This window comes from Triturus cristatus, chromosome 2_2 (assembly GCF_964204655.1).
Source record: "Triturus cristatus chromosome 2_2, aTriCri1.1, whole genome shotgun sequence".
NCBI lineage: Eukaryota > Metazoa > Chordata > Amphibia > Caudata > Salamandridae > Triturus > Triturus cristatus.
The window spans coordinates 1,049,133,497-1,049,158,530 of NC_140582.1; the positions used below are offsets into that span (position 1 = coordinate 1,049,133,497).

The window sequence follows — 25,034 nt, forward strand, 5'->3', positions numbered from 1 at the left end:
ATGACTGGAGACAAGGTAGCAGTGATTTGGAAACAAGAATATAATCAATACGAGATCTAGTATGATGTACAGGTGAAAAGAAAGTGAATTCTGAGGTATCAGGGTTACAAGTTTTCCAAGTATCGAATAGCGGGCGAGAGGAAATGGCTGTTTGAAAGGATTTGTGGGATTTGTCGGGTTTGAACTTGCATTTGGATTGCCTATCAGTGAACGGGTCTAACCAATTATTAAAATCACCACCAATCACAATATTAGAGTTAGGAAGTGACAATAGTTTCAATTTTACAGAATTCCAAAACTCAATGTCTGGTTTAACAGGTCCGTAAATATTGAAAAAAGTCAATTGTCGTTTATTAATGATAACCTCAGCCAATACCCAACGACCATTCGGATCACATTCAGATGATAGGATTTGAGCATTAATGGATTTATGAAATAAAATAGCAACACCACCGTGTCGGTCATTGGCAGGAGAGAAAACAATCTGATTGACCCATTGACGTTTGAGTTTAAGTGATTCTTTATCATTGCAATGAGTTTCCTGTAAAAAAGCAACCTGGGTGTTAAGTTTAGCTAGATGAGACCATACCTTTTGACGCTTGACGGGGTGACCCAGACCACGAACATTCCAAGACACGACATTAACCATATTTCCGGGACCAGGGGAAGGTACGAACATAGGACCATAAAACTGCAGGGTTGACAAGAGGAAAAAAGGGAAGACATGTTACAATCAGTAAAACATGAAGACAAATCTTATGAACTAAGCCAGACCTAGAAAACAAGAGTAGAAATGAGGGAGAACGAAAGAAAGAAAAATAGAAAGGAGGAAAAGAAAGAGGAAGGAGATGAGGAAAGGGGAAGAAGAAAAAAGCAAACAGATCAAGGACGAACATCCAGATCTGAAAAAAGAAAGGAGATCTAAGAGCAGGGAAATGTGGTGACACCGAAGGACGCGGACCACAATGAAAGCAGTAGCAGAGGACAAAAATAGGAAATGGGCTATAAGCCTCACAAGAATAAAGAAGGACAGGGAATCAACATAAGAAAACAGGCAAGTCAAAGAGAACAATTAAAGCAGGACCAATCCGATAATGTAAATGAAGTCAGGAGCCAGTGTCCATGCCATGCGAAGAAAAGGTCTGCAGGAAAAGTCTGAGTTTATCCGGATCCTCAAAAGAGCGAGAGCGACCCTCATGAGTGATTTTGCAGAGGCATGGATGAAGAATTCCATATTGAATGTTGAGGTGTCGCATTTGAGGCCGAAGAGCAAGGAATTCTTTGCGTCTGGCGTTAGTAGCATTAGATATATCTTGAGAAATGAAAATGTTATGACCAGACCAAGTAAGGCAACGTTTAAATCTGACAGCCTTCAAAACTTGCATTGGTTTGGTGAATTCCAAGAACAACATTATAATACCACGAGGTTTACTAGCAGATGGCTGAAGTCGACCCAAGCGGTGCGCTCTTTGTATGTTGAGAGGATGAGACAATGACTGAAGGTCTAAAAGTTCTGGAAGAAATTTCTGTAAAAATGAAACCAAGTCAGACCCTTCAACATTTTCTGGCAGACCAAAAAGGCGTAGGTTGTTTCTGCGATTGCGATTTTCAAGGTCCTCGGTGTGGAGTTTTAGTTTCGCAATTTCTTGTTCAAGATGAGGAATCTTAGCCGAGATATCTTGAATGTCACTAACTCGTTGTTCAAGATCAAGAACTTTACTTTCCATAACAATCCATCTTTCCTCAATTTGCCTAAGCTTGTCATTGGTGGCAGTCATGAATGGCTGAAGGCCACGAACCTCATCCAAAATAGTATCCAGGATCGGATTTTGCGATGACAAAATTGGTGAAGGCGGATCATTTTTGTGCCTTTTCGGTTTTGTGCCAGAGACCGATGGTCTGGACAAGTGGGATTCACTAGCCATCACCAAAAACAACAGCCAGTCAAACCAAAAAAGAAAAACGAGAAAGTGAGACCAAAGCAGCAAAATTTTGACAGAGCTGCAATGCAGGGAGGTAAGTGCGCCACTCACACAGGTGCACTGAATCAACTCAGGGAGTGACGACTGGGAATGGACTTGAGCTTAGGCTTGAACAGGACCGATGTACCCCAGGGACCTTGCACTGATGTATAAAAAAATAAAAAACAGTGTACCCAAGACTGAATGCAAAAAGTCCATCAACTATAGACAAAGAGCACCTGCATATTGAAGTAGGAGGCTGGCCAGAGCATTGCAGTATCAAGTAGAGGTGAAGAGAAATAAAAAACGGTTAAAAATATCGATAAAACATCCAGAGGTGGGCTTCAGGCATCACAAAGGAGCTGGTAGAAGGCAACACAGCTTCATTTGAGTAAACGACAAAGATTGATGAAGAGAGAGCGAGCGCTGCAAAAAACGGGACAAAATGGCGGCTGCTCGCATCTCTGATGAGGAGAAATCGCCGATACGAGTAAAAGTCTCAAGGTGCATAAAAAATTCGAACGGAAGCGGTTGAAAGACTCACCGCGATGTCCTCATCACTCCACCGTCCCTCAAAGCAGCCCTACTGCCAGAAAGACGACAATAATTTGTTCCGAGTCCCACGACGACGCGGAGCTCAAGCCGGGTCTGCCATCTTCCCTCGGCGTTCAAGCCACGCCCCCCAAGGACCTGTCCTTTTGACCCTAGAAAGAACACCCAACTCACAGCCAGAAAGTAGATAATGAGTGGGTCGTCCCTTGCGGCTGAGGGTGGGGGTGGGGGCGGTCTGAGTCAAGTAGGTGAAACCCACACAGAAGGCTGCTTAAAGAGAACCCGAAACACTGTCTCAATTATTGGCAGGATGGGAAGTGTGCCCACAAACATGGTCTCAAGTCAGATTATGAAATGCAACAGGTATCCCGTATAGCTTGTGGGAAGGACCAACAAAGACCCAACAGGCAGTGGGTTTACGCTACAGAGGTGACATACCAAACTCCTGGAGCAAAGGGTGAACTTCTTAGATGCACTCGGATTGTTGTACGTGGATGTGACCATGATGTAGTATTGAGGGTGTTCCCGACCTATGACACCTGCTGCCCTGTCTCTGTAGCAGATGTGTTCTCCAAGCTGTCAAACAAGGCACCCAGTCAGTGAGGGTGTTGGAGCAGAAGTGGAGAAGGAGGCATAGATGTGGAGTCCTTAAGTGGTGTACCAAAGGCACCCACACTGAGACAAAAGGAAGAACATGACCAGTCTCCATTCCATGCTAAGGCCTTCACGGGGTATGGTCCCTCATGACTCCAGCCTAAGGCCGATCATCATTGACTGCCTTCTGACCCATGCGTATGGCATGTGTCTTGCTTTTTTACCCCCAGCATTTTAAGGCAGCATTTATACGTTATGTAGTCCTTTATACAATGTTAATGTTCCCAAGCCAGGGTTTAGGGATGGCATGGGGACATGAACAAACCTAACTGTGCTGGCACTATTAGCTGAAAAGGCCAAAAAAAGGAAAACTCAGCTTCTTGCATGCTTTGTAGACCTTAAGTCTGCCTTTGATCGAGTGCAGCGGGGGCACTTATGGCAACAAATGGCCTTATGGGGCATACCAAATAGCCTATTGAAGGCAATCACAGAGCTTTATACAGAAACTTGGGCCCAGGTCAAATTTGGAAGCAGTACGTGTGTTGAATTGAATCAAAAAATGGACTAAAACAGGGGGGTGTTTTAGCTCCATGTTTATTTAACCTATATCTGACTGATCATGCAGAAGAACTCCGGAACATCAACTCCCATCTGCCAATTGTGGCTCATGAGGAAATAGAATATCTTTAGTATGCAGACGATATAGTCTTATTAAGCCAAACGCCAATAGGATTGCAATGCAGCATGAAGGCCCTAAAAAGTTATATGTACAATCAAGGGTTAGAGTCAAACTTGGAAAAAAACTAAAGTACTACGGCTGGTAGACTCAACTAACAAGAAGCACTCTTGGTTCCTAGAAGGGAATAAAGTTGAGGAAGTCAAAACATATAAATATCTGAGATTTAACGTGGAGTATCAAATGAAAGGTAAAGAACATATAGAAGCAATGCAAGCGAAAGCTCGATCACTGAGCTATGGCTTCAAAATTGTAAGAAAGAAATTGATCTGTCCTTCATTAGGTCACCTGCTAACAGTGATGGGCGCCCAGTTAATGCCAACAGTGGCATATGGCATGACAACTCTGAAAGGCAGAGAAGAAGACATCTTAAATAAAACACAAACGAGTATATAAATCTGTGTTTAATATTCTGAAATCAACATCCCCAGCCCAAATGCGCTTAGAGTTTGGTTTGTTGAACCAAAAATATCAAAGTAAAGGCGTATTCATAAAACTATGCTGGAGACTTCACGTATCTGAAAGAGAATTGAAGAACCACGACCTTAGGGGCCTGGCGGCGCAGGGTACGCCTTAATCTCCTGAGTTCACCTGCTTTGTCGAACAGAGACACGGGACACTCCGTTAGGCGTAGAAGGTTCGATTTATTAGCTGCAGCTAAGTACAGTTGTCCCAGAAGTACACTCGGTATGTTCTTAAGAGACTGCCCCTTTACTTCGTGTTGCACAATCTTTTATAACATACATATTCACAAAGAACACTCCCAATGCATACAGGGTCAACCAATGAGAAGAATGTGAAAACAAGATATTAAGTAACTCAAATAAGCCTCTCTCCCAACTGTGTTTGTCACCCTTCCCCACAAGTTAATCAGTGGTAGTGTTTATAAGTCGACTTGCAGGAGGCAGGACACATTTGTATGGCACAGAGGGCAGTTGTGAAATTAGAGAATACGAGTAAAGAATAGCGAAGGCCAGAGGATAAGATAAAGTCAGGAAAGAATGGTGCGAACCAACAGATAGTTGAAACAGGGATCAGTCAGACCAGACGAGGGTTAGTGGAGTCGGCCGGACCCTGACACCAGCTATAAACAGAGGCAGGAGGTTATTTGACGCGTTGCAGTAGGATGAGGGAAAACAATACTTCGTTCACCGTGCCGCCTGAGTGAGGGCAACACAAAATGGCAGAAAGACACAAAATGGTGGCTAAATACGAGCGAGATCGGAAACTGAATTACCTCAGACCCTCCTTTTGCCATTACTCAGGCAAGACACACAGACTCATGTTAATCTGTGTCGACGTCAATGGCCATGAGGTCATCAAGCTGTTGCTGCAACATCATTTTAATGCTCTCCGTCTTCCGTGGCACAGGTCTTGGGACACACATAGTGGCACAAAGACCACAGATGGCAGGGCCACACTGCATACATAGACCAAAGGAAAAAATGATGGCCAAAACCACTCCAAGGAATGTTAATACCTTCCTTCCCCATTTGGACAGTAATCCCCAATACCATTCCAACAAAGACCAATCTCCTTCGTCCTGATGAATCGACTCGGCGATAACATGTAATTTGGAGATGGCTTGGTATACCGTAGGGGGGGCGTCAGGTATATAAATGCAACAGCTAGATCCGATCAATTTACAAACTCCACCACGATCTGCAAGAATAACATCCAAAGCAATCCGGTTCTGCAATGTCATGAGACGATCCGCCTGAAGTTCAGCTGTGAGATTGCTCAAGGCTCCCACAGTGACATCTATGGTAGTCTCAACAACACGAACCAATTGTTTCATGTTTCTACTGTTGGCCATTGGGCCCCAAAAAGGAAGAAATCCTTTAAGGAAATCACCTCCCTTTTGTCCTGCAGTGTCTTTAGAATCAATAATCCCTCTGCCATATCTGTTTCTGTGATGTCCCGAAGGAGCAGTGTATGTAGGGGGAAGAAGAAAGGCTATATAGCACGTTCCTGAAAAATCCGTCGGTAGCCACGTGTAGGCTCTATCGTGGCAGACAAAATACGTGCCCTGGGATGGCACTAACGGTGGTGAATTCTGAGATGTGTGAATGTATGTATGGGAACAAAAACGCTTTCCTTGTCCAGTGTCAGTAGTCTGGCCATTCATTTGTAAACAAAAGTTACCTTGATGAGGCACAGTCCAAATTAGTGGAGATTTTCCCTGTTTAATCCTATCTGTAAGGCTAGTGGCGTAACGAGTCACGTTCCAAGCCTCATATGCCCATTTCTCATCAACAGGAATCTTACTATTCTCCACAATTCTAGCCATAGCCACTATTCCTTTTATCAGAGAACTATGACTAAAATCTTTTTTATTTTTTTTAGTCTTTTTTTTTTTTTTCTTTTTTCTTTAAAAAAAAAAAAAAACAGAGTCTCACTGATCCCATTTAAGAAGGTGCCAAAAAGATCTTTTGTCTGGGTTCCCTGCTCTAGCCAAATCAAACTTAGAAACATGCAGGGCAGAGGCGTACCATTCATTAATAGAAGGAGGTGAAGGGTCCTTCCACTTCCTGCATATCTCCCTTCTAGCCAGTAGTATAGCGTAAAATACTAGCTTCTTCGCCAAGTTGGAGACCCCCTCTACGATTCCGAAAATCACCAACTGGGGATCTAAAATTATTTTGGAGTCTATTGAAGACGACAGGATCTTACAAATGGCTTCCCAAAACTGAGACAGAAGAGGGCATTCATAGAACATGTGAATGTCAGAGGCTGCTAGGAGCCCACATCTAGCACACACCACCATATTCCCCTGAATAAATTTAGAGAGTCGAAGGGGGGAATAATATGCTCTGTGGATAGTAAAGATGTGGTTCCTACGCAACCACGCTGGTTTCACCATATCCAACAGCAATCTACAAGATGTTCAAATTAGTGTTACTTATATCAGCCCCTCAGAGTTCATCAGAAAGCATGAATACTCCGTCCATTTCATCCAAAATCAGATTATACCAAGACGAGATCTCCTTTTTAGCAGGGGGTTTATCAATTAACAAAGTAATAAGTGTACTATAACCACCTACTGGGAATTTATTTTTTCCAGAGGGCTGTGCCGTATAGGAGCGAGACCAGCTGGACATCTGCAGATATTTTAGCCTAGCTAGGCCAGGGCCAATCTTTCTACTCAAACACTCCCAGGAAAGCAGTTCCCCCTCAACAAATAGATCCCCCCAGACCTCCACCCCTGCCTCTCTAATAGGTGCTGCAAGTGAGTCTCCCAACCAGGGTGGATTATCAGGCAGATCCCATAAGGGAGTCCTACAGCTATAGTACCCTATTTTAATGGATTTTGAAACCTGGGCCCAAGTCCTTGCCATTCCCAAAAGAATTTTTAATTTAATTTTTTTAAAGAACTTGGGATCTCCAAATTTCAGTAGGAACCCAGACTGGCTAACCCCCTCTCCCCTAAGCAGAGTGGTATATAGAGTTCCCACCCCATACTCTAATGGTTTCTTTAACAACACCCTGGCATGAGATAACTGGAACGCCCAGGCATAGACCTGGATGTCCGGGGCAGCCAGTCCCCCCCTTTTCCCTACGCCTCCTTAACTTTTTCCACGAAATTCTTGGAAGATGCTTATTCCAGATAAAGGTGTTAATCTCGGCCTGAAAAGTTTTAATAGGGTTTGGATCAAAATACAGTGGGATAGTGTTGAAAAGAAAGGAAATCTTTGGCAAGACAGCCATCTTGACCAAGTTAGCCCTTCCTAGTAGAGACAATGGAAGATGGGACCAAGACTGAAGCAACTTCCGGCAGTCCTTAGCTACTTTGGAAAAATTGATATTTACGATCTGATCTATATCCTCCACAATATCGAGGCCCAGGTATCAACTTATTTCCTGGCCGAATACCCGAGATACAAAAGCTGTGATCCATAACCCAGGTCAACATCTCGGTTTTTGAGGCGTTGATCTCATACCCGGACACTACCCCAAATTCCGAGGCTAGCTTGACTATTTCTGGGAGAGCCGTATGGGCATCAGAGGTAAAAATGAGGATATCATCAGCGTACAGGGCCACTTTTCTTTCCCAACCCCTGTACGCGAACGCCTTGATGTTAACATTATCCCTTAAATTTTGAGCGAATGGTTCAACGTATAGATCGAAAAGAAGTGGGGAGAGGGGGCAGCCCTGTCGTGTACCTCTCGAGATGTTAAAAGGATCAGATAAGATGCCATTGATCAGTACACAGGCACTTGGGTTCCGATATAATAGACTGATTGCCCGGCGAAACCCTGCTCCCACATTGAACTTTGCCAAGGCCTCCGACAGATACAACCAATTAACTCTGTTGAAGGCCTTGGTGGCATCCAAGGTAAGAACCGCCAGGGGGAGAGACTCCAAACCTGCCAAGTCGATAGCCCCTATTAAATCAAAAGTTAATTCATATAGCTGTCGTCCCTTGACAAACCCCTTCTGATCCGGGTGTAAGATGTTGGGGGCAACAAGAGCTAATCTGTTAGCCAGAATTGAGGCAAATATTTTATAATCGACATTTAGTATGGAAATTGGCCTATAGGAACCACATGCAGTAGACGGTTTCCCTGGTTTTAAGATTACAGTAATAGACGCACTGTCCCATGATGTCGGGGGCCGACCACCATCCAGTAAAATATCGTTAAATAGTAGTACCAAGAAGGAGACAAGTTCCCGCTCCAGGGCTTTATAAATTTCAGCCGGTAGGCCATCTGTACCAGACGCCTTCCCCTTTTTGGCATTATGTATAGCCTTAATAACTTCCTCCTCCGAGATTTCACTATCTAACCTTTCACTGCCTCCCTTTCTATCTTGGGCAGTCAGTTTACTATTGTGGGGTATTATGGTCCTAATCAGGACGATCCGTCATCTTTGGAGGTAATTTTTTCTCACCTTTTGTCTTTCCCAGAGCCTGTAATCTTTGCAGGTGACTTTAATATTGTCCTAGACCCCACTCTGGATAAATCGCATAATAGTCGATCTCGAATTCCATCAAAATCTAGATCCTTTTTGCTTAATGAAATGAAGCAATATGGCTATGTGGATATTTGGAGGTTGAGGGCAGGTGAACAGCTGGGTATCTCTTATAGAAATCAAAAATATCACCATCAATCCAGAATAGACTTTGTATTAATCAGCCATACGTTAGTAGTTTCTGTTAAAGATGTTAAATACCTCCCATTACATCTATCTGACCACTCTGCAGTAGCCATGGAGCTTATATTGATGCCAAGTTTGCCGGCTATAAGTTGGTCTTTTGATCGCTCCTTACTCTCTCACCCAGACGATGTTCTTTTCTTTAAGTCTGAGGTGAGCCACTTTTTAAAAACAAATGTAGGATCCGCAAGCATCGGAGTGGTGTGGACTCTCTTAAAGCCTTTGTGAGAGGTCTTATTACAAACAAAATGGCTTACAGGAGGAGGGAATATAGGGAGGCAGTGACATCAGTGGAAGCAAATATCGCTAAGACTCAGTTAGATCTAGACGCTGATTCCACTACAGCAGAAGATCGCTCTCTTCTGTCTGGAAGATTAACTTCTTTAAAGGGCCACCTTGTTTCTATCTTAAATCAGCGGATACAAGAAAGATGGGAGGCCAGCAAGCTTGCACATTTCCAGTATGGAGAAGGAGCAGGGAAGCTATTGGCATGGAAAACCAAAACAGACCAAGTTCGTAATAATATCGAGGCGATTAATGTCAATGGCTTCCCACTCTCCCGGGATGACGATATTAGATCCGCCTTCAGAGAATTCTTTCAAAATATCTACTGTGAGGATAAGAACATCAGTCCAGTTAGTATTAAAGATTGGCTCAGTAAGATTACTCTTCCAGCACTTTCTGATGAGCATAGTGAAAGGTTAGATACTATGACTAAAATCTTGTCCACTACCATATGAACCAGCTGGACGTCTAAATCTGTTCTGATATGCATTTGAAAACATTACAAAATAGGCCCAAGCGGAACCCTCATAGGAAAATGGAAGTGCTAAATATGGCATCCCTTTTTCGGTGGTATGAGGCATAAGTCCACACACCCAACAGACTGTTGTGTTGACTACCAATTGGTGTTGGTGCAATAACTGTACAAATGAATTGTTAAAATATTCTGTTCTCCCGATTAGTTCATGTTGGGGAAGCGTATATAATTGGTGTGGGGAGATAGTAGAATGAAAAGGCAAAGAAATAGAAGTAGGAACAGATTTGTGCTGCATAACATGAACAATCCAACCTATACAAGCCAATATGATACTAGAAAACATAAGAACACACAATGCTATGCCACATTGACTGTACACTAATTTACAATATTTCTTTTTCATCTCTTCCTTCTTCTTATTCTTTCCCAATTGGACATCCATCCTCTAAAATTGTTGCTCACGGCAATCTTCCTTACTCACTTGGCTGTGATTATTAGCCGTCCTATGACACTGCAAGTCCTGGGGGCCTAGCCACTATACAGGTCACGAACCAAGTCTCCTACCGTGACCCTGCAACCTGTACAGAAGATACATGTCACGAAAGAGATGAAAATGTCAGGTGTCCTTGACCAGTCTAGGCCTTAAATTATATCGAGTTCTGTTCAGTACAGTTTGGTCCTGAAATAGTGTCTGTGGATCTGTAGTGTTCAATCGGAGATGTGGCGGTACTGGTTCTTGTAAAACATCGTCATCTTCTTTTTCAGACCGAGCTCAATCTAGGTGTGCACTACTGAAAGGTACAAACCGAGGGACCCTTTCGCCTTCAAAATCACCTACACCCTTACGGACCCACTGGTCAAACGGCAAGGGCAAGGGCACCTTTTTGCAGTGCACGCCATGGATCCAGTTCTTTTTCCCTTCGACCTTCACTGCTGTACGTGTTACTAGAAGAACCTGTCGAGGCGCCCTCCAACGAGGTTCCAAATTCCTTGTCCTCTGAAAATTTTTCACAGAGACCCAGTCTCCCGGTTGGATAGAATGACCTGGGTCTGTGGAGACCTCTGGTAAAGCGTCTCAAACCTGTTGGTGGAGAACACGTAATTTAGTGGTGAGGTCATGCAAGTAATCAATCAGCATTGGATACTGTATGTCAGAATACTTTTTAGGGCGAGGGACTCCCCAAACATTAGCCGGGCGCCCAAAAACAACTTTGTATGGGCTGAGTCCCAAACGAGAATGTACAGCTGTTCTAGTGGTTAGGAGAGCCAAAGGTAAAGCATCGGGCCAGGCAAGTCCCGTGCTAGCCTGTACCTTTGCAAGTTTAAGTTTGAGAGTGCCGTTATGGCACTCTACCAAACCCGTTGATTGGGGATGGTTCGCCGCATGGAATTTTTGGACGATACCAAGACCGGCACACACCTTTTTCATAATTTGGCCCACAAATTCACTTCCATTGTCACTCCAGACAATGCGCGGCAAACCAAACCTAGGGAAGAACTCTTTCAGAAGAACTTTGGCAGTGGACAAAGCAGTGTTGTCTTTCAGGGGGTAGGCCTCTATCCATCTGGAGAAGGCACACACCACCACCAAAACATATTTGAGATTGTTGCATCGTTCCATGTGAATATAATCAATTTGCAACACCTCAAAAGGATATGTTGGGGGAGCAAAATGACCTGCTGGAGTTGGGGTTCCCTTTCCTGGATTATGCATCAAGCAAACGATACAATGCTTCACTAAATTATCTGCACATTTTGGAATCCCTTCGTTCAGCCACACTGGAGCCAGAAGCTTACATATTCCTTTCGCACTGATGTGGGCTGGACCATGTGCCATAGCAACTACAGGCAGTACATAGGCATCTGGTAACAGCCAGCGCTGATGTTCTGACAATTCTATCCAACATCCCATCGCGTCTAACATTCCTGTACTCTCTTTCCACTTACTCAACTCTTTCTCTGTAGCCTCTCCTTGAATCGATCTCACACTTTCTATTGTATCCTCAAACATTCCTTTTTCCTTGACCCAATTTGCAGGGCCCGCAACATACATGCGACTCATAGCATCTCTGGCTGTTTCTTTCGCTACCTCATCCGCAAAAGCATTCCCACGACCAACATTATCAGTAATCCTCTCATGCGCACTACACTTTGATTGCCATCTGGGTAGGCAAAGCAAGTGACTCAAGAAGATCAGTTACCAACTGACCATGCTGTATTTTAGTACCGTGGGAGGTAAAGAATCCTCTTTCCTTCCACAAACGACCAAAGCTATGTGCCACACCAAACGCATACTGGCTGTCGGTATATACATTCACTCTCTTCCCCTTAGATAACACACATGCTCTGGTCAAAGCTATCAGTTCAGCCGCCTGAGCTGAATTATGTCTGATGCGTGCTGTCTCCACGATTGTATGCAAGGTGGTAACAGCGTAAGCTGAAGTTGTTTCACCATTAGGGAGTTTAAAACAAGAACCATCCACCCATAGGATCCCTTCCGGGTCCATTAGTGGTGTATCTTTCAAATCAATCCTACCTTTTGTCTCCTCTTCAGTACGGAGAAAACAATCATGTTGTTCCTGAATACCTTTCTCTTCTGGAGGAGGTAACAATGTGGTTGGATTTAAAGTGTTACATCGTTTGATGTGCACATGACTAGCCAAGAGCGTCAGTTCATACCCAGACAAGCGAGCGCTTGTAAGATGCTGTGTATTTGTCCTATTTAGCAAGGTATCCACTGCATGTGGTACCATGACAATAAGAGTGTTATCAAGCACCTCTCCAGCAGATTGACGAATAGAAATTGCTGCTGCTGCTGTAGCTTTAAGACAACTAGGCAATGCCTTGGCTACTGGATCTAATGTAGCCGAAAAGTAGGCACATGGCCACTGCTTGTTTCCAAATCGTTGTGTTAAGACTGACAACGCACAACCCTCTCTTTCATGGACATAGAGCGTGAAGGGCTTACTGTAATCCGGAGTACCCAACACAGGAGCAGAGCACAGGGCAGCACGTAAATCAGAAAAACTCTTCTGACATTCATCATTCCAAGGAAGGGGTTGGGGTGTGTATTTCAAAGTGAGTGCCAACAAAGGTTTAGCCAACAAAGAAACATTTGGAATCCACTGTCTGCAATAAGAGGTAATGCCCAGAAAGGCACGCACCTCTCTTTGTGTGGATGGCACAGACATTTGTGCAATTGCTTGAATACGTTCTGGGGTCAGTCGCCTTCCCTCCTTCGACAAGAGATGACCTAGATAGGTAACCTCTTGGCGGGCATATTGCAGTTTAGAAGGTGAAACCTTATGGTGAAGGTCAGACAAGTGACGCAATAGTGCAATAGTCACGTTTTTGCAAAGATCCTCTGAATCAGCAGCAATCAATAAATCATCCACATACTGAATAAGGGTAGCACCTGGTGGCAAAGGGAAAGCTGGCATTTCAGAGCTTGGCTATAGATGGAGGGACTTTAACAAAAGCTTTGGGGTGCTCGCTTGAAGGGAAACTTCGGCCTCCTAAAGAGAAGACAAAAATATCCCTACTCTTTTCAGCAATGAGGATGCTGAAGAAAGCATTTTTCAGATCGATAACAGAAAACCAAGCTGCCGAGGCAGGTATCATAGTTAACAGGGCAGTGATATCTGGAACAACAGGAAACTGTGGTACAACAATTTTATTAACCTCCCGAAGATCAATGACAAAACGATAAACAGAAGGATCAGTGCGTTTAAGAACCGGAAGAACAGGACTATTGCATACATTTCCCCTCGTCTCCTCGACCACACCCTTCTGAACCAAATCATAAATAATAGCAAACAGTGCTCTTTCACCATCATTGGGAATTTTGTATTGAGGGATGCGTGGCAATTTAGCATTGGGCTTGAGGGTAACAACATAGGGTGGGATCTCAAAACAACCAACATCATTTGGACCCGTAGCCCAAAGTGCTGCAGGGAGAGAGAGCAATTCAAGAGGAAATTGATCTTTAGACAAATACATTGGAGAAGTCAGTTTCCGCCCCAAAACGAGATGTACACCAGAAGGAGAACAATATATCGTTCCATGCAGTCTTTTCAATAAATCCAAACCCAACAGATTTTCGCCGCAACCAGTCGTTAAAAGAAGCGGAGCTTCCAAATCATAAGAACTAATTGAAATAGGCAGAGGACAAGAGACTGGGCTATGAACTGGGGCGCCAGAATATCCTACGGATACGTTTGTTAAGCCAGAGAAAGGTGCCCCAGTGAGTTTGGAGTGAATAATAGAACTTCTCATCGCACCAGTATCTAAAAGAAATGGCTCTGAAACACCCATTGTAGTGACATTAACATAAGGCCCATTCTGATCTACTGGAATCGATACAACTCCCTCACTTTGTCTATGGCTGTCCTAGTTAGCGTGAAGACCGTCATTCTCACCTTCAACATAGTAATCATCATTGTAATACTGTGTAGACTGAGTATTTTGTTGATCAAAGTAGTTCATAGAATGTGGAGGTGGAAGGGAACGCTGTGTCTGGGGCGACATACCTCGACCTCTACCCCTGGGCGCTAACTGGGAACCACCACGACCTCGTGGAGCAGATAGTCCTCCATTACGCTGTAATAAAACCGGGCAGCTATTCTTAAAATGACCTTCCTCCCTACAATAGGTGCATTGGTTGGGACCCAACAAAGGCCGCGGAATATAGGGCTCAGGCTTTTGAAACACCCTCTGAAACTGGGGAGGCTGTTGAAACTGGCGTTGAGCAAAGCGAGGAGGATAAGCTTGTTGCAGAAGAACCTTCGTTTTTAATTCTTTAGTCTTTTTCTCCTGCTTGTCTTTTTCCTCTTTTGTCCCTGTTTTCGTAATATTGAGCAGTAGCCAATATCTGAGCCGAAGAAGAAACAGCCCATGAACTTTCAGAGTCTTTTACCTTATGTGACAACTCGGGGAGCAAATTCAATACGAATTTATCTACAAATAATTGCTGTCCACCCTCCGTAGTTTTATCCTGACCACTGTGATCAATAAACGTCTCCTCAAAACGAGTGAAGAAATCGGAGACAGTCTCATCTTTCTTCTGTTTACACGCGGCTAATTTATCCCAATTAAATCGTAAGGCGGGCATCATTGTTTTCATTAAAGCAATAATCCTACCGGGGAGTTCTGTGATTAAAACATCAGGCTTAGCACCACCCACTTGTGCTCTATCCGAGGCAGTTATAGCATTCCATGTACCACCCAATTCTTGAGCGTGATCCTCTCTACGAATCCGAGCCCATAACGCTTGTGGGACTACATTTCCCATCAGCATGTCAATATCCGCTAAGTTTATAATACAGGCATCAACAGTCTGAGACAATTCTTTATAGTAACCAGCAGGGTTTTTACGGGGATCTGGAAGAGATTGTTTGAGGGCCGAAACATCAGATCTCTTCCAGGGCACATGTACCCATATACGCTGGAAGTGGGCGGGAATAGTTGGATTATTACCTGCTTGCGCAACCTCTTCCCTCCATATCGGAGGAACCTCTCTCATCGGGTAATGTTTCAATGTCTGCCGAACAGCAGGATCAGAATCAAGAAAAGTTTGTGAGGAAAATAAGGACCTAAAAGTAACAAGTGTCCTTACGGCGTCCTCAACCTTAGAACCCACAATAAGTCCTTTATCGAAATTAGCCTGAACATCCAACAAACCCTGGTGAAGTAAACCCAAATCCATATCCTCCCATTCTTTAGCGAGAGTGTCACACATAACATTAAATACATATCTCTACGTGGGCGCCTCCCACTGATGAAAGGTGGTCATGATATCTTTTACACTATACTGGGGACTCTTCTCGATCCATTTGCGAGCGAGAGAGTCCAATACCACCCATTCGTCGGAACCTGGATGTTGACTACGAGACTGTCTTAGAGAAAAAGCCGGAGACATGTTCAGAGTCTCAAAGAAAGGGCACAAGAAACCAGATATTCATTTGAGCACAGTAGGAGAATTAGACATAAGGACAGGGGACAAGGTATTAGGCGATACAGAAGAGGAACTGGCAGTTATAAGGGGAGCCGAAGGCAAAGAAGATTGAGGTTCAGGAGATGGAGACAAAGGAATCGGTGGCACGAGAGGTGGGATTGGCAATACCGGAAGAGGCAAATGTGGAAGAACCGGAACAGGTGGGGGGACAACAGGTAGCTGAACAGGTTGTAACAATGGGGGTGCATTAGCACCTTGTACATAGGGTGGAGGCAATCTCAATAGGTGAGACATCAAAGGGTCTTCCTCCAGATCCTTATTTTTATCAGAAGGGGAATTAGGCATCACTGGATAGCATCTATCTATTGCCATACGATGCTGTCTCTCTGAAATTTCCATTGCATTATCAATCTCATTATCTTTAAACTGCTGGGCAGCCTGTATAATCGTCATATTTTGTGCTTTCTTATCTCGTTTTGCCTGCTTAATTTCTTTCTGTTTGGCCTCCTTACGCCAGAGGCGAAAAGAGTCAGACATTGCCGGCCGGGCTTGTCTTTTGAACAATATCGCTTCCAAATTGTCTAATATGTCAGGCTCAAAACTACCATTTTGTGGCCACTGTAGAACGCCATCGTTCTTCGTGTATCGCATCCATGCCTTATTAAAGGTGATGGGGCCGACACCATGTTTTGAATAAAGCTCATAGGTGGGAGTTCCAACCGGAGGAATCGGACAAGAGTCCTCCAGCCGGTAATCCCTATTACAACCAAAGCAACAGAACTTCCTAAACTTATTCAGACCAGGCATCGTTATTTCACTGGACTGTTCACAAACATCAAGGGGTTAAATCAAATACTATAGCACAAACGTACTCACCCCTCGGCTTCGGCTTTTGCAATAGCCGAATCAAAGACCCAAATCAAAACAAAATAGTGGGAGCTACCCACCAATACTTAACTAAGTGTCTTCTTACGCCAACAGAGGCCCGTTTAATGTCTCGCGATACCAAACATCATCAGAGGGACCAAAGCAGGGCGGCAGTCAGGGCAGCAGTCATCAGCAGCTGTCAGAAAGGAGAAACCGCGCTGCAAAAGACCTTCGGACCACTTCGACATACAGGGGTCGCTTGACGTGGTTCGCGATTCCTCCAGAATTTTCCTGCGGGGCTCCTCACGATCCTCGGGCAAGAACTGCTACCTCCGAAGCCGCCCCACGTTGGGCGCCAATCGAAGAACCGCGACCTTAGGGGCCTGGCGGCGCAGGGTACGCCTTAATCTCCTGAGTTCACCTGCTTTGTCGAACAGAAACACGGGACACTCCGTTAGGCGTAGAAGGTTCGATTTATTAGCTGCAGCTAAGTACAGTTGTCCCAGAAGTACACTCGGTATGTTCTTAAGAGACTGCCCCTTTACTTCGTGGCGCACAATCTTTTATAACATACATATTCACAAAGAACACTCCCAATGCATACAGGGTCAACCAATGAGAAGAATGTGAAAACAAGATATTAAGTAACTCAAATAAGCCTCTCTCCCAACTGTGTTTGTCACCCTTCTCCACAAGTTAATCAGGGGTAGTGTTTATAAGTCGACTTGCAGGAGGCAGGACACATTTGTATGGCCCAGAGGACAGTTGTGAAATGAGAGAATACGAGTAAAGAATAGCGAAGGCCAGAGGATAAGATAAAGTCAGGAAAGAATTGTGCGAACCAACAGATAGTTGAAACAGGGATCAGTCAGACCAGACGAGGATTAGTGGAGTCGGCCGGACCCTGACACCAGCTATAAACAGAGGCAGGAGGTTATTTGACACGTTGCAGTAGGATGAGGGAAAACAACACTTAGTTCACCGTGCCGCCTGAGTGAGGGCAACACAAAATGGCAGAAAGACACAAAGTGGTGGCTAAATACGAGCGAGATCGGAAACTGAATTACCTCAGAATCTGTTAATAATCTGTGCTGACAGGAAATAGAGGAGCAAAAACTGAATAATAAAATACATTCCTGGGGACAACACCTTAACCAGGCTATTGAGGAATTGGGAGTACAAGAAGCCTGAAGTGCAAGAATTGGGAAACAGGCTTTTTATCAAGTAATAAAGGTTACAACTAATCAACTTTCATATTTAACAGACAAGAACCCCTTTACGCTAAGATGACATGCCAGGACAGTGGTTAATTCATATAAAAAACTGCTGTCCCAGGAGTATCTCACAGCACACTTCTCACTGTCAACAAAACACCAGTTCATGCAATTCAGATTTGGAAAATGGGAAACAAAAGATCTAATCCCTACCTGGAAAGACCAGTCACCAAACCAAGAATGCCAACTGTGTTAATATAAGGAAGAAACCTCAGTACATATTTTCTGCATTTTCCCGAAGTTCTTAAGAAAGGAAAAAAATGCTGAAAGGAATTTTTAGAGATCTAAAAATTCGATCCTGCAGGCAAGCGGTAAACACGTTGCTTGGTGGCTCCTTTATACCCCTCCTTTGCCGGGGTGTGAAATTTGTAAAAGCAAACGACAAAGAAATGGAACAATTATCATAAGGCACTTGCACTTTTATAAAGAAGTGACATTGCAGAACGATAATTGAAGAATATGTAAGAACAAAGTAACATTGACTAATTTGCACACGGCTCTTGCACTTTAAATACTGGGACTATATTAGGCGCAAAGGAAAAACAGTTATATCTCCAGTTAAGAAATTTAAAGATTAATCTAAACAAGCATTGAAAGCAATATTGACTAATTTGCACAAGTCTCGTACACTAATCCTGGGACTATATTAGGCATAAAGGAAAAACTGCTATCACACCAGTTGAGAAATTTAAAGAACAATTAATTTAAACAATAGGCATTGAAGGCTAACCTACATGGGGGATTATTATCAAGAAATAAAACTGTGGTTTAATTAAACCGCTGTATTAATCGAAAAGTATTATAGGCATTAATGTTTTTAATATTTGTTTTCATACAACTTTTTAAGATTTTATAGATATTCTCTTTTATATGAAAACAATTTGACAAAACGGTCTAGGACAATGTTTTAGAGTGAAAGTAAAGAAATATGATGTTCTCCATACTCAATGAATGACTTTTAGTGTAACGGTTTTGATTGACTAAACCCTTAAATAAACATTATTAATAAAAATAAAAAACAATTTGGAGAAATTAAGAAGTCCCTGCAACAGATATTGACAGTGACAACACTGTCACTGAATGGACTTTTAAGGGAGTGGAGGTAGGACCCCTCCTGTTGCAAATGTGCCAGGATAGACTCCAAGGCAGGACAGATTGCAGACACTTGAGAGAGTCAATGATAACAGCGCTCTGTGAGTCATACTGGCCAATGTTCTTGATTTATATAGCGACAACGATATTGGCACAAGTGTAGGCAAAAACAATACTCACAGTACTTAGTTCCTTCCCACACAGTGTTGCATCATGCCAAATTGATTGACCAAAGCTAATCTGAAAAGACTGAGTAAAGCAAATTTAGTATTTGATGCAGATTTCTTTTTAATGCTTTAGGCTTGTGATATATGTTCAATTTATTTGGCAGAATGGGGTTTTGGATAAACATTTTGTAGGATTCAAAATGAAACCTGAAACATGAGAACTGATATGAGACTAGACGGCCACTAGAGTGGTACTGGAGAAACTTTACTGATTTCAGTTTAGCAGGAGGGATGAGAATTTTGAGTATTGAGACTACTGGGTAACGCAACGCTCAGTAATCGATCCTTGGATTTCCACATGTGGTGGAGACCCAGCAAATAGACTATAACTTGATTTGCTGAGAGAGGGTGTTCTTGTGCCAAGTAACTGTTTCAGATGGGCTTCCTTTGGTGCCAAAGGTCGTGTTAGGGATATGGGAGAAAGTAAGTAAGCCTCTACGTCAGAGAGAGTTCAAAATCCAGATAACATGGCTCTTGTAAGACACTTGTGCAAGGTGGCAAATTGGCAGAGGAGATCATGATCCCCATGAAAGGAATATTGTGTCCCAGGTATTAGGTGCTCCACTTTAAATACCTCGACAGGGTTAACTATAAATAAACAAAAGAGAAAATGCAGAAAAGCACATATGTAATCGCTGGCGTACTTTAGGTTAATAATAGGACACTGGCCTTGGTCGCTTGTGATGGAATTGTTAGCACCGGGGCTTTGGCGCTTTCCCCTGAGACGTCACCTGAAATGGGTGATGAGGCTGGAAAGAACATGGATCAGAACTTTACTTTGGGAATGCCAAATGTTCAAAAGAGTGGTCAGTATTAAAAAGTAACCAGTGTCCTTGGAAATAGACATGGGCGTTTGGGAGGATGCTAATTATGGGGTGAGGTATGCACTGTCTCAGTCTTCCATTTTAAGTAGTTTGTTTATATCCAGTAAGTGTAGGTGATGAGGGCCTGGCTAATTGTACCATCATGCCACCTTTTAGTCACTTTAACCTGCCATGCATAATATTGAATAAATGTTGTAGGTCAATAAGATTACGTTGAGGTTAGCTAGGTCCAGGTTGGTAGTGACAACACTTTGTAATTTAACCCTCCCACCTTAAACTATTGTATTACCGGTTAGGGTTCTGGTTTTATTTATAATGTGTCTGCGCACAATGATTGTATTTTATAGTTGGTTATCCTACTTTAGTCTCATGATTTATATGTATATCAGTCCAGTTTACATAACAGTGTTTTAAAGTTTAATCTTTTTAGGTTCATCTTCAAACTGGTTCAACTGTTGTGATGCTGAAGTTTTAGTGAGTATGAAAGGTGTCCATGTGTGCGAATGTGATTAGGCATTCAATGTGGCGTGCAATTAAAGGAACCCCGGATTTGATATATTGGTAAACAGATAAGTTGAGTTTTTTTTTTTTATACCTGGCTTAAAAAAAACGCATGTTAAAGTATATTTTTTCGTTCAACACTAAAAACATTTGAATGTTTGAAATCCTTACCGTATTACTACTTCTGTTTGGAAACTTAGCCATTTATTTGTGTGTTGAACCTTGGACTGTCATCAAAGTCATAATAGTAAAAATGAAATAATGGCAAGCCCTGTCCTTAGGCATGCATTATTTTACTTACGACTAACAAATGTTTGTCTTGCCCCTGACTTTCACTATCTACTTTTCAGAGATCTTCTGCAAACCTTGACTGAAGAGGAGCTGCACACTCTTGAGCGCAACCTCTGCATATCACAAGATATGGAATTTCCAGTCGGAACGGATCCTGAAGTGCCCTCTGTCCTCACGCCTGTATTAGTAGCTGCCTTGTCAAGTGACGAAGAACTCTCAGTAAAAGCTGAAAACAAAGAGGTGGAGTTGGCATGCTCCATGCAGTACGATGAAGAAGAGCTAGAACAGCTCAACAAGATGGTCCACCGGGTGGGGGATGAGATGTCTTCTCTGCTTTCTCCACCAAGTGTCTGTCAGTCTCCGGCCCGCAGGCCGGGAGTGAGGCATGATTCTAGCGTAGAGGCTTCACCAAACCGGAGATGTCGAGAAAACCTAACTGATGAAGAGGAGAGAGTATTTTTTATGGATGATCTTGATGGAACCGGAGATGCTCTTAGTGTGATAGCATCAGCTGAGAACACCTTGGCATGGGTCAACAACTCGTGCCATAATGTGACACAGAGGGTCCCATGTAAGGAGATGTTAATTATTCACAATGGTCAGCCAGACGAGTCAAGATCTATAAAGAATACAGAAAGTGATGTAAGCAATAATAACAATATTGAAGATGGTAAAATATTGATGACTAATTACTCTGCTCCCAATACTTGTAGTTGTTTAGAAGGCCCCGATTCACAGGTATACCTCAATGGCTGGGATGCTAATGGCGAGGATGCAGAGGCTGCAGAAATTATTGCTCACAGGACTGGTGGGATGAAGATCTCTGCCACTGTAATATTTAATCCGAAATCTCTTTCTTCTTCAGGATCTCCACCAACTGCGCCAGACGCAGCTGGTGATTGTATTTCAGCGTCACCTGAGCCTCCATCTGATGACGAATCCCATAAACTTGCTTTAGCAGCCACTAATTGCCTGATTAACTCCTGTGTGTGTTGTGGTACCTGTGAAGACAGCAGGGAGGAGAGTATAGCGGGCATAAAAAGTAGACACTCTCCAGATAAAGTAATAAATGCTTCCTATAGTTTGGTGAAATCGAAGGAAAAAGACCACGTAGATAAATTAGACTGCACAATCTCTGTCCCAGAGATCTTAAACAAGGAGCACTCTAGTTCTTTGGTGACAGAGCGAGATTCTGGCAGAGGACATACCTGTTCAAACTCATCCAAGTGCCTGGCTCACAACTCAGGATCAAATATAGGAGTAGAAAATGAAACCGAGGTTGGCATGGGGGTCTCAAGTCAACCGAAAAAAACTGTGAAAAAAAGCCAGGCATGTGATGGCAAGGAAAGACAATTGCCGGACACTGATGAAACTAGTAGTGAGACGCTAGCAAAGGAAGACATGAAGCCAAGATACGGTCCAGGGTAAGTGACAGTAAAATACACTATTTTCTTGACTGAGGCTGGATGCTAAACATTTTGGAAGGGTTTCTTTTTAATAATTAGCAGATTCCTTTTTGGCAGAGCGCGATCAGCCTGCATTCAGTGGGTGCTGGTTGTACAGCGTGTCAGATTATAACACATAAGGTTACCTACTGTGCTATGGTGAATTAGGCCAGTCTCAGACCTACATTGCCCCGTGCAGGAAGAGTGTGTAAGTCAAGATCTACTGTTGCACTGACTTGCTATGGTATGAAAATGTCTTTTTGCTGACGCAGTCACGTTGCTAAAATGGGTTTAATTTCAGATATTTGTTTCCCTCATCTTATCTGCTTGATTTTTCTCGTAAGAAAGTGTCACTCGTAGTTGGTGAAATGTCACTCATAATTACTCTGAAATTATGAAAATGTCACACATAGCAATCTGAAACCTTGGCAGCTATGAATTTGTTTCAATCTTATTTACTGGTTCATATGAATAATTCATTATTTCTGCTTCTTGTTAACAATGGTGATCTCTATAAAGCCCAACTTGTGGTTTTCTTTGGACAAAGGCAGCTTGTACGCCACTGTATTGGTTGACGTCTAGGAAATAATTATTTTCTGAAATAGACGCATTATATATACTTCGACTCACTGAAACTGAAGTACATGTGTATCATTTATCCATGAATTACGCACAAACTGCAGATTGTATTTGGGGATTGAAGGCTTCACAAAAGGTCGACTTGTGCTTGTGGATTGAAAATTATAAGTGAAATTTGTTACTTTCCTTAATTTACCTAATTTTCTTGTAAACTCACACATCTTATAGATAATAAAAAAAATGCCGTTCTTAAACCTGTGGGTCACTAAAACGACTTTAGGACTATAGTGTAACCCTTTAAGAAAAACTGGGAGTATATCGGCTAAGAAAAGTGTGTTTTTTTTTTTATTTTTTATTGTCAGGCATTGCGGTTAGATTGAACGCATAGGCACCCCACCCCACACACTAATCGAGGACCCATTGACAAATCCTTTTCTGTCTAGAGTTCATTGTAGCACCAGTTTGAATAATAAAAGAGGCTTGCATCTCGACGCTCAGCTTGGCTAGACAGTTCTGAACAAATAAGGGACACACAATTAAGACCAGGTTTGGAAAAAATGCACTTGACTGCATTTTCATAGACAGTTTTTATAAGATCTAAGACAGGCCTATACTATTGTATAACAGTAGGATTGCCAGCACAGAGAAATGAGATGGGTGAAAGCGTCATCCTACTCCTAGACCTCTGACTTTAAATGTACCCAGCTCAGGAGAGTCATAGTAGGCTTTCACCAATAAAGTGTTTGCATTTTTATAATTAGTTATATTCAATGCATCTACCTTGTGAGAACGAAAGGCCGAGCCAGTGCTGCTTGGTTTCGAAGCTTGTGAATGAACATCAGGTTACACACCGATCCCAGGAGCAAGTACTTAACACCTACCTTAATAAGTAACAAAGTGATGATAATTTTAAGAAATTGGGTTGTTGGTTGACTGGACCACAGAGCTCAATGGCGTAGCTATCAGTGGTGCAGTAGGCACAGTGGCACCAGGAAATAAGCATTTAAGGTATCCACTGCTCCCCAGTTACTGATGTTTATTTATATCCAAACCAGAAGTTATGGCAGTCCGTTTCCTTCCCTGGCTTAGAGCCCCCTGGCACACTCGCCGCTCCGCTGATAAAAACTCTTTTTTCACATCTGCAATGCAGTTACTTAAATTCATATCTGGGTAGTCCCACAGAGGAAAGAACTGCGTAATCCAGTTTAACCTTTAATAAGTGAACCGCCCATTGTGAACATTGCCAATGTAATGTAGTGACAGTAAACTCCTTAGTTGCATTATCTGAAGACAGACCATCCTGGAATGTATGTCCAGATCTCTTTCCTAGAGAGCTTCCATGTGGACGTGCTTTGCAAATTTGATCTTGTGGTATAACTTGTCCATTTGTCAAGCCTTTGAGTTATTAAGAAAATAGACAGTTCTTGGCAACCATGGTCTTCTATTGGCACATCACTAGGAATTGAAAAACTGGCATGTGTTATCAGTGGCAGCAGGTGAACTTTCAAAGTGGTGAGGCGTAAGAACAAATCCTGGATTAGCATGAGCTTTCAATGAGCACAACTGTACAAACGTGCTTTGGGGCTTCCACCGCTCCCTAGGGAAAAAAGATAAGTACAATTGTGCAGTAAGCACACTTTCTAAAATAATGTTACCAAAATGAACTCACAGTGCCCTCTACGCTGTGCCAACCACGATCCACATGCGCAGTGCCCTTATATACAGCGTGGTGGACATTGGGGAATAAGCACAAATGGACATTTCGTGTACATGGGGAAAGGAATTTGAGCATTCATATGTGTGGTTGTATACGGTTTAGGATGCTTGGCCAGACTTCCTCTTTTGAGCAGCCTGTCCTCTTGTTCCTTGTCTCTTCTTCACTTTGTTCTTTCAGTACCTTTTCTCCAATGCCTCCCAGTTTTTCATTCTTTGTCTTTAAATGCCTTTCTTCCCTCTGGTGGTTAAAGAGACTAATGGATTCACTCTAGAAACTCGTGTTTCACCTCAAGAGCAAGGGTTTGACTCCAAGTGGGCCACTCAGCTCTTCACTTTTCTGAGGTGGCCTGAAAGAGTACCACTAAATTGGGTGACAATACACACCTGTTAGTCACCAGCAAGGTCCCCCAAGAGGATAGTGTGTGCTTTACAAATACACGTTCTTGTGTCCTTTGCTTTCTGATACTTCTAGTTCTGCACTTATAACAGAAAATGCTGAGGTACAAA

The 25,034-nt window shown here is 43.0% G+C and overlaps 1 protein-coding gene across 2 annotated transcripts in view; it reads left to right on the forward strand.

The window, feature by feature from the left end:
* Nucleotides 1–25,034, forward strand: part of ZFYVE28 (zinc finger FYVE-type containing 28) — a 932,593-nt gene that overhangs the window by 732,583 nt on the left and 174,976 nt on the right. For both annotated transcript variants that reach the window (XM_085642546.1, XM_085642547.1), the window contains exon 8: nt 20,847–22,211. In XM_085642546.1, the coding sequence (XP_085498672.1) occupies nt 20,847–22,211 (1,365 nt within the window). The remainder of the gene's footprint in view (nt 1–20,846; nt 22,212–25,034) is intronic.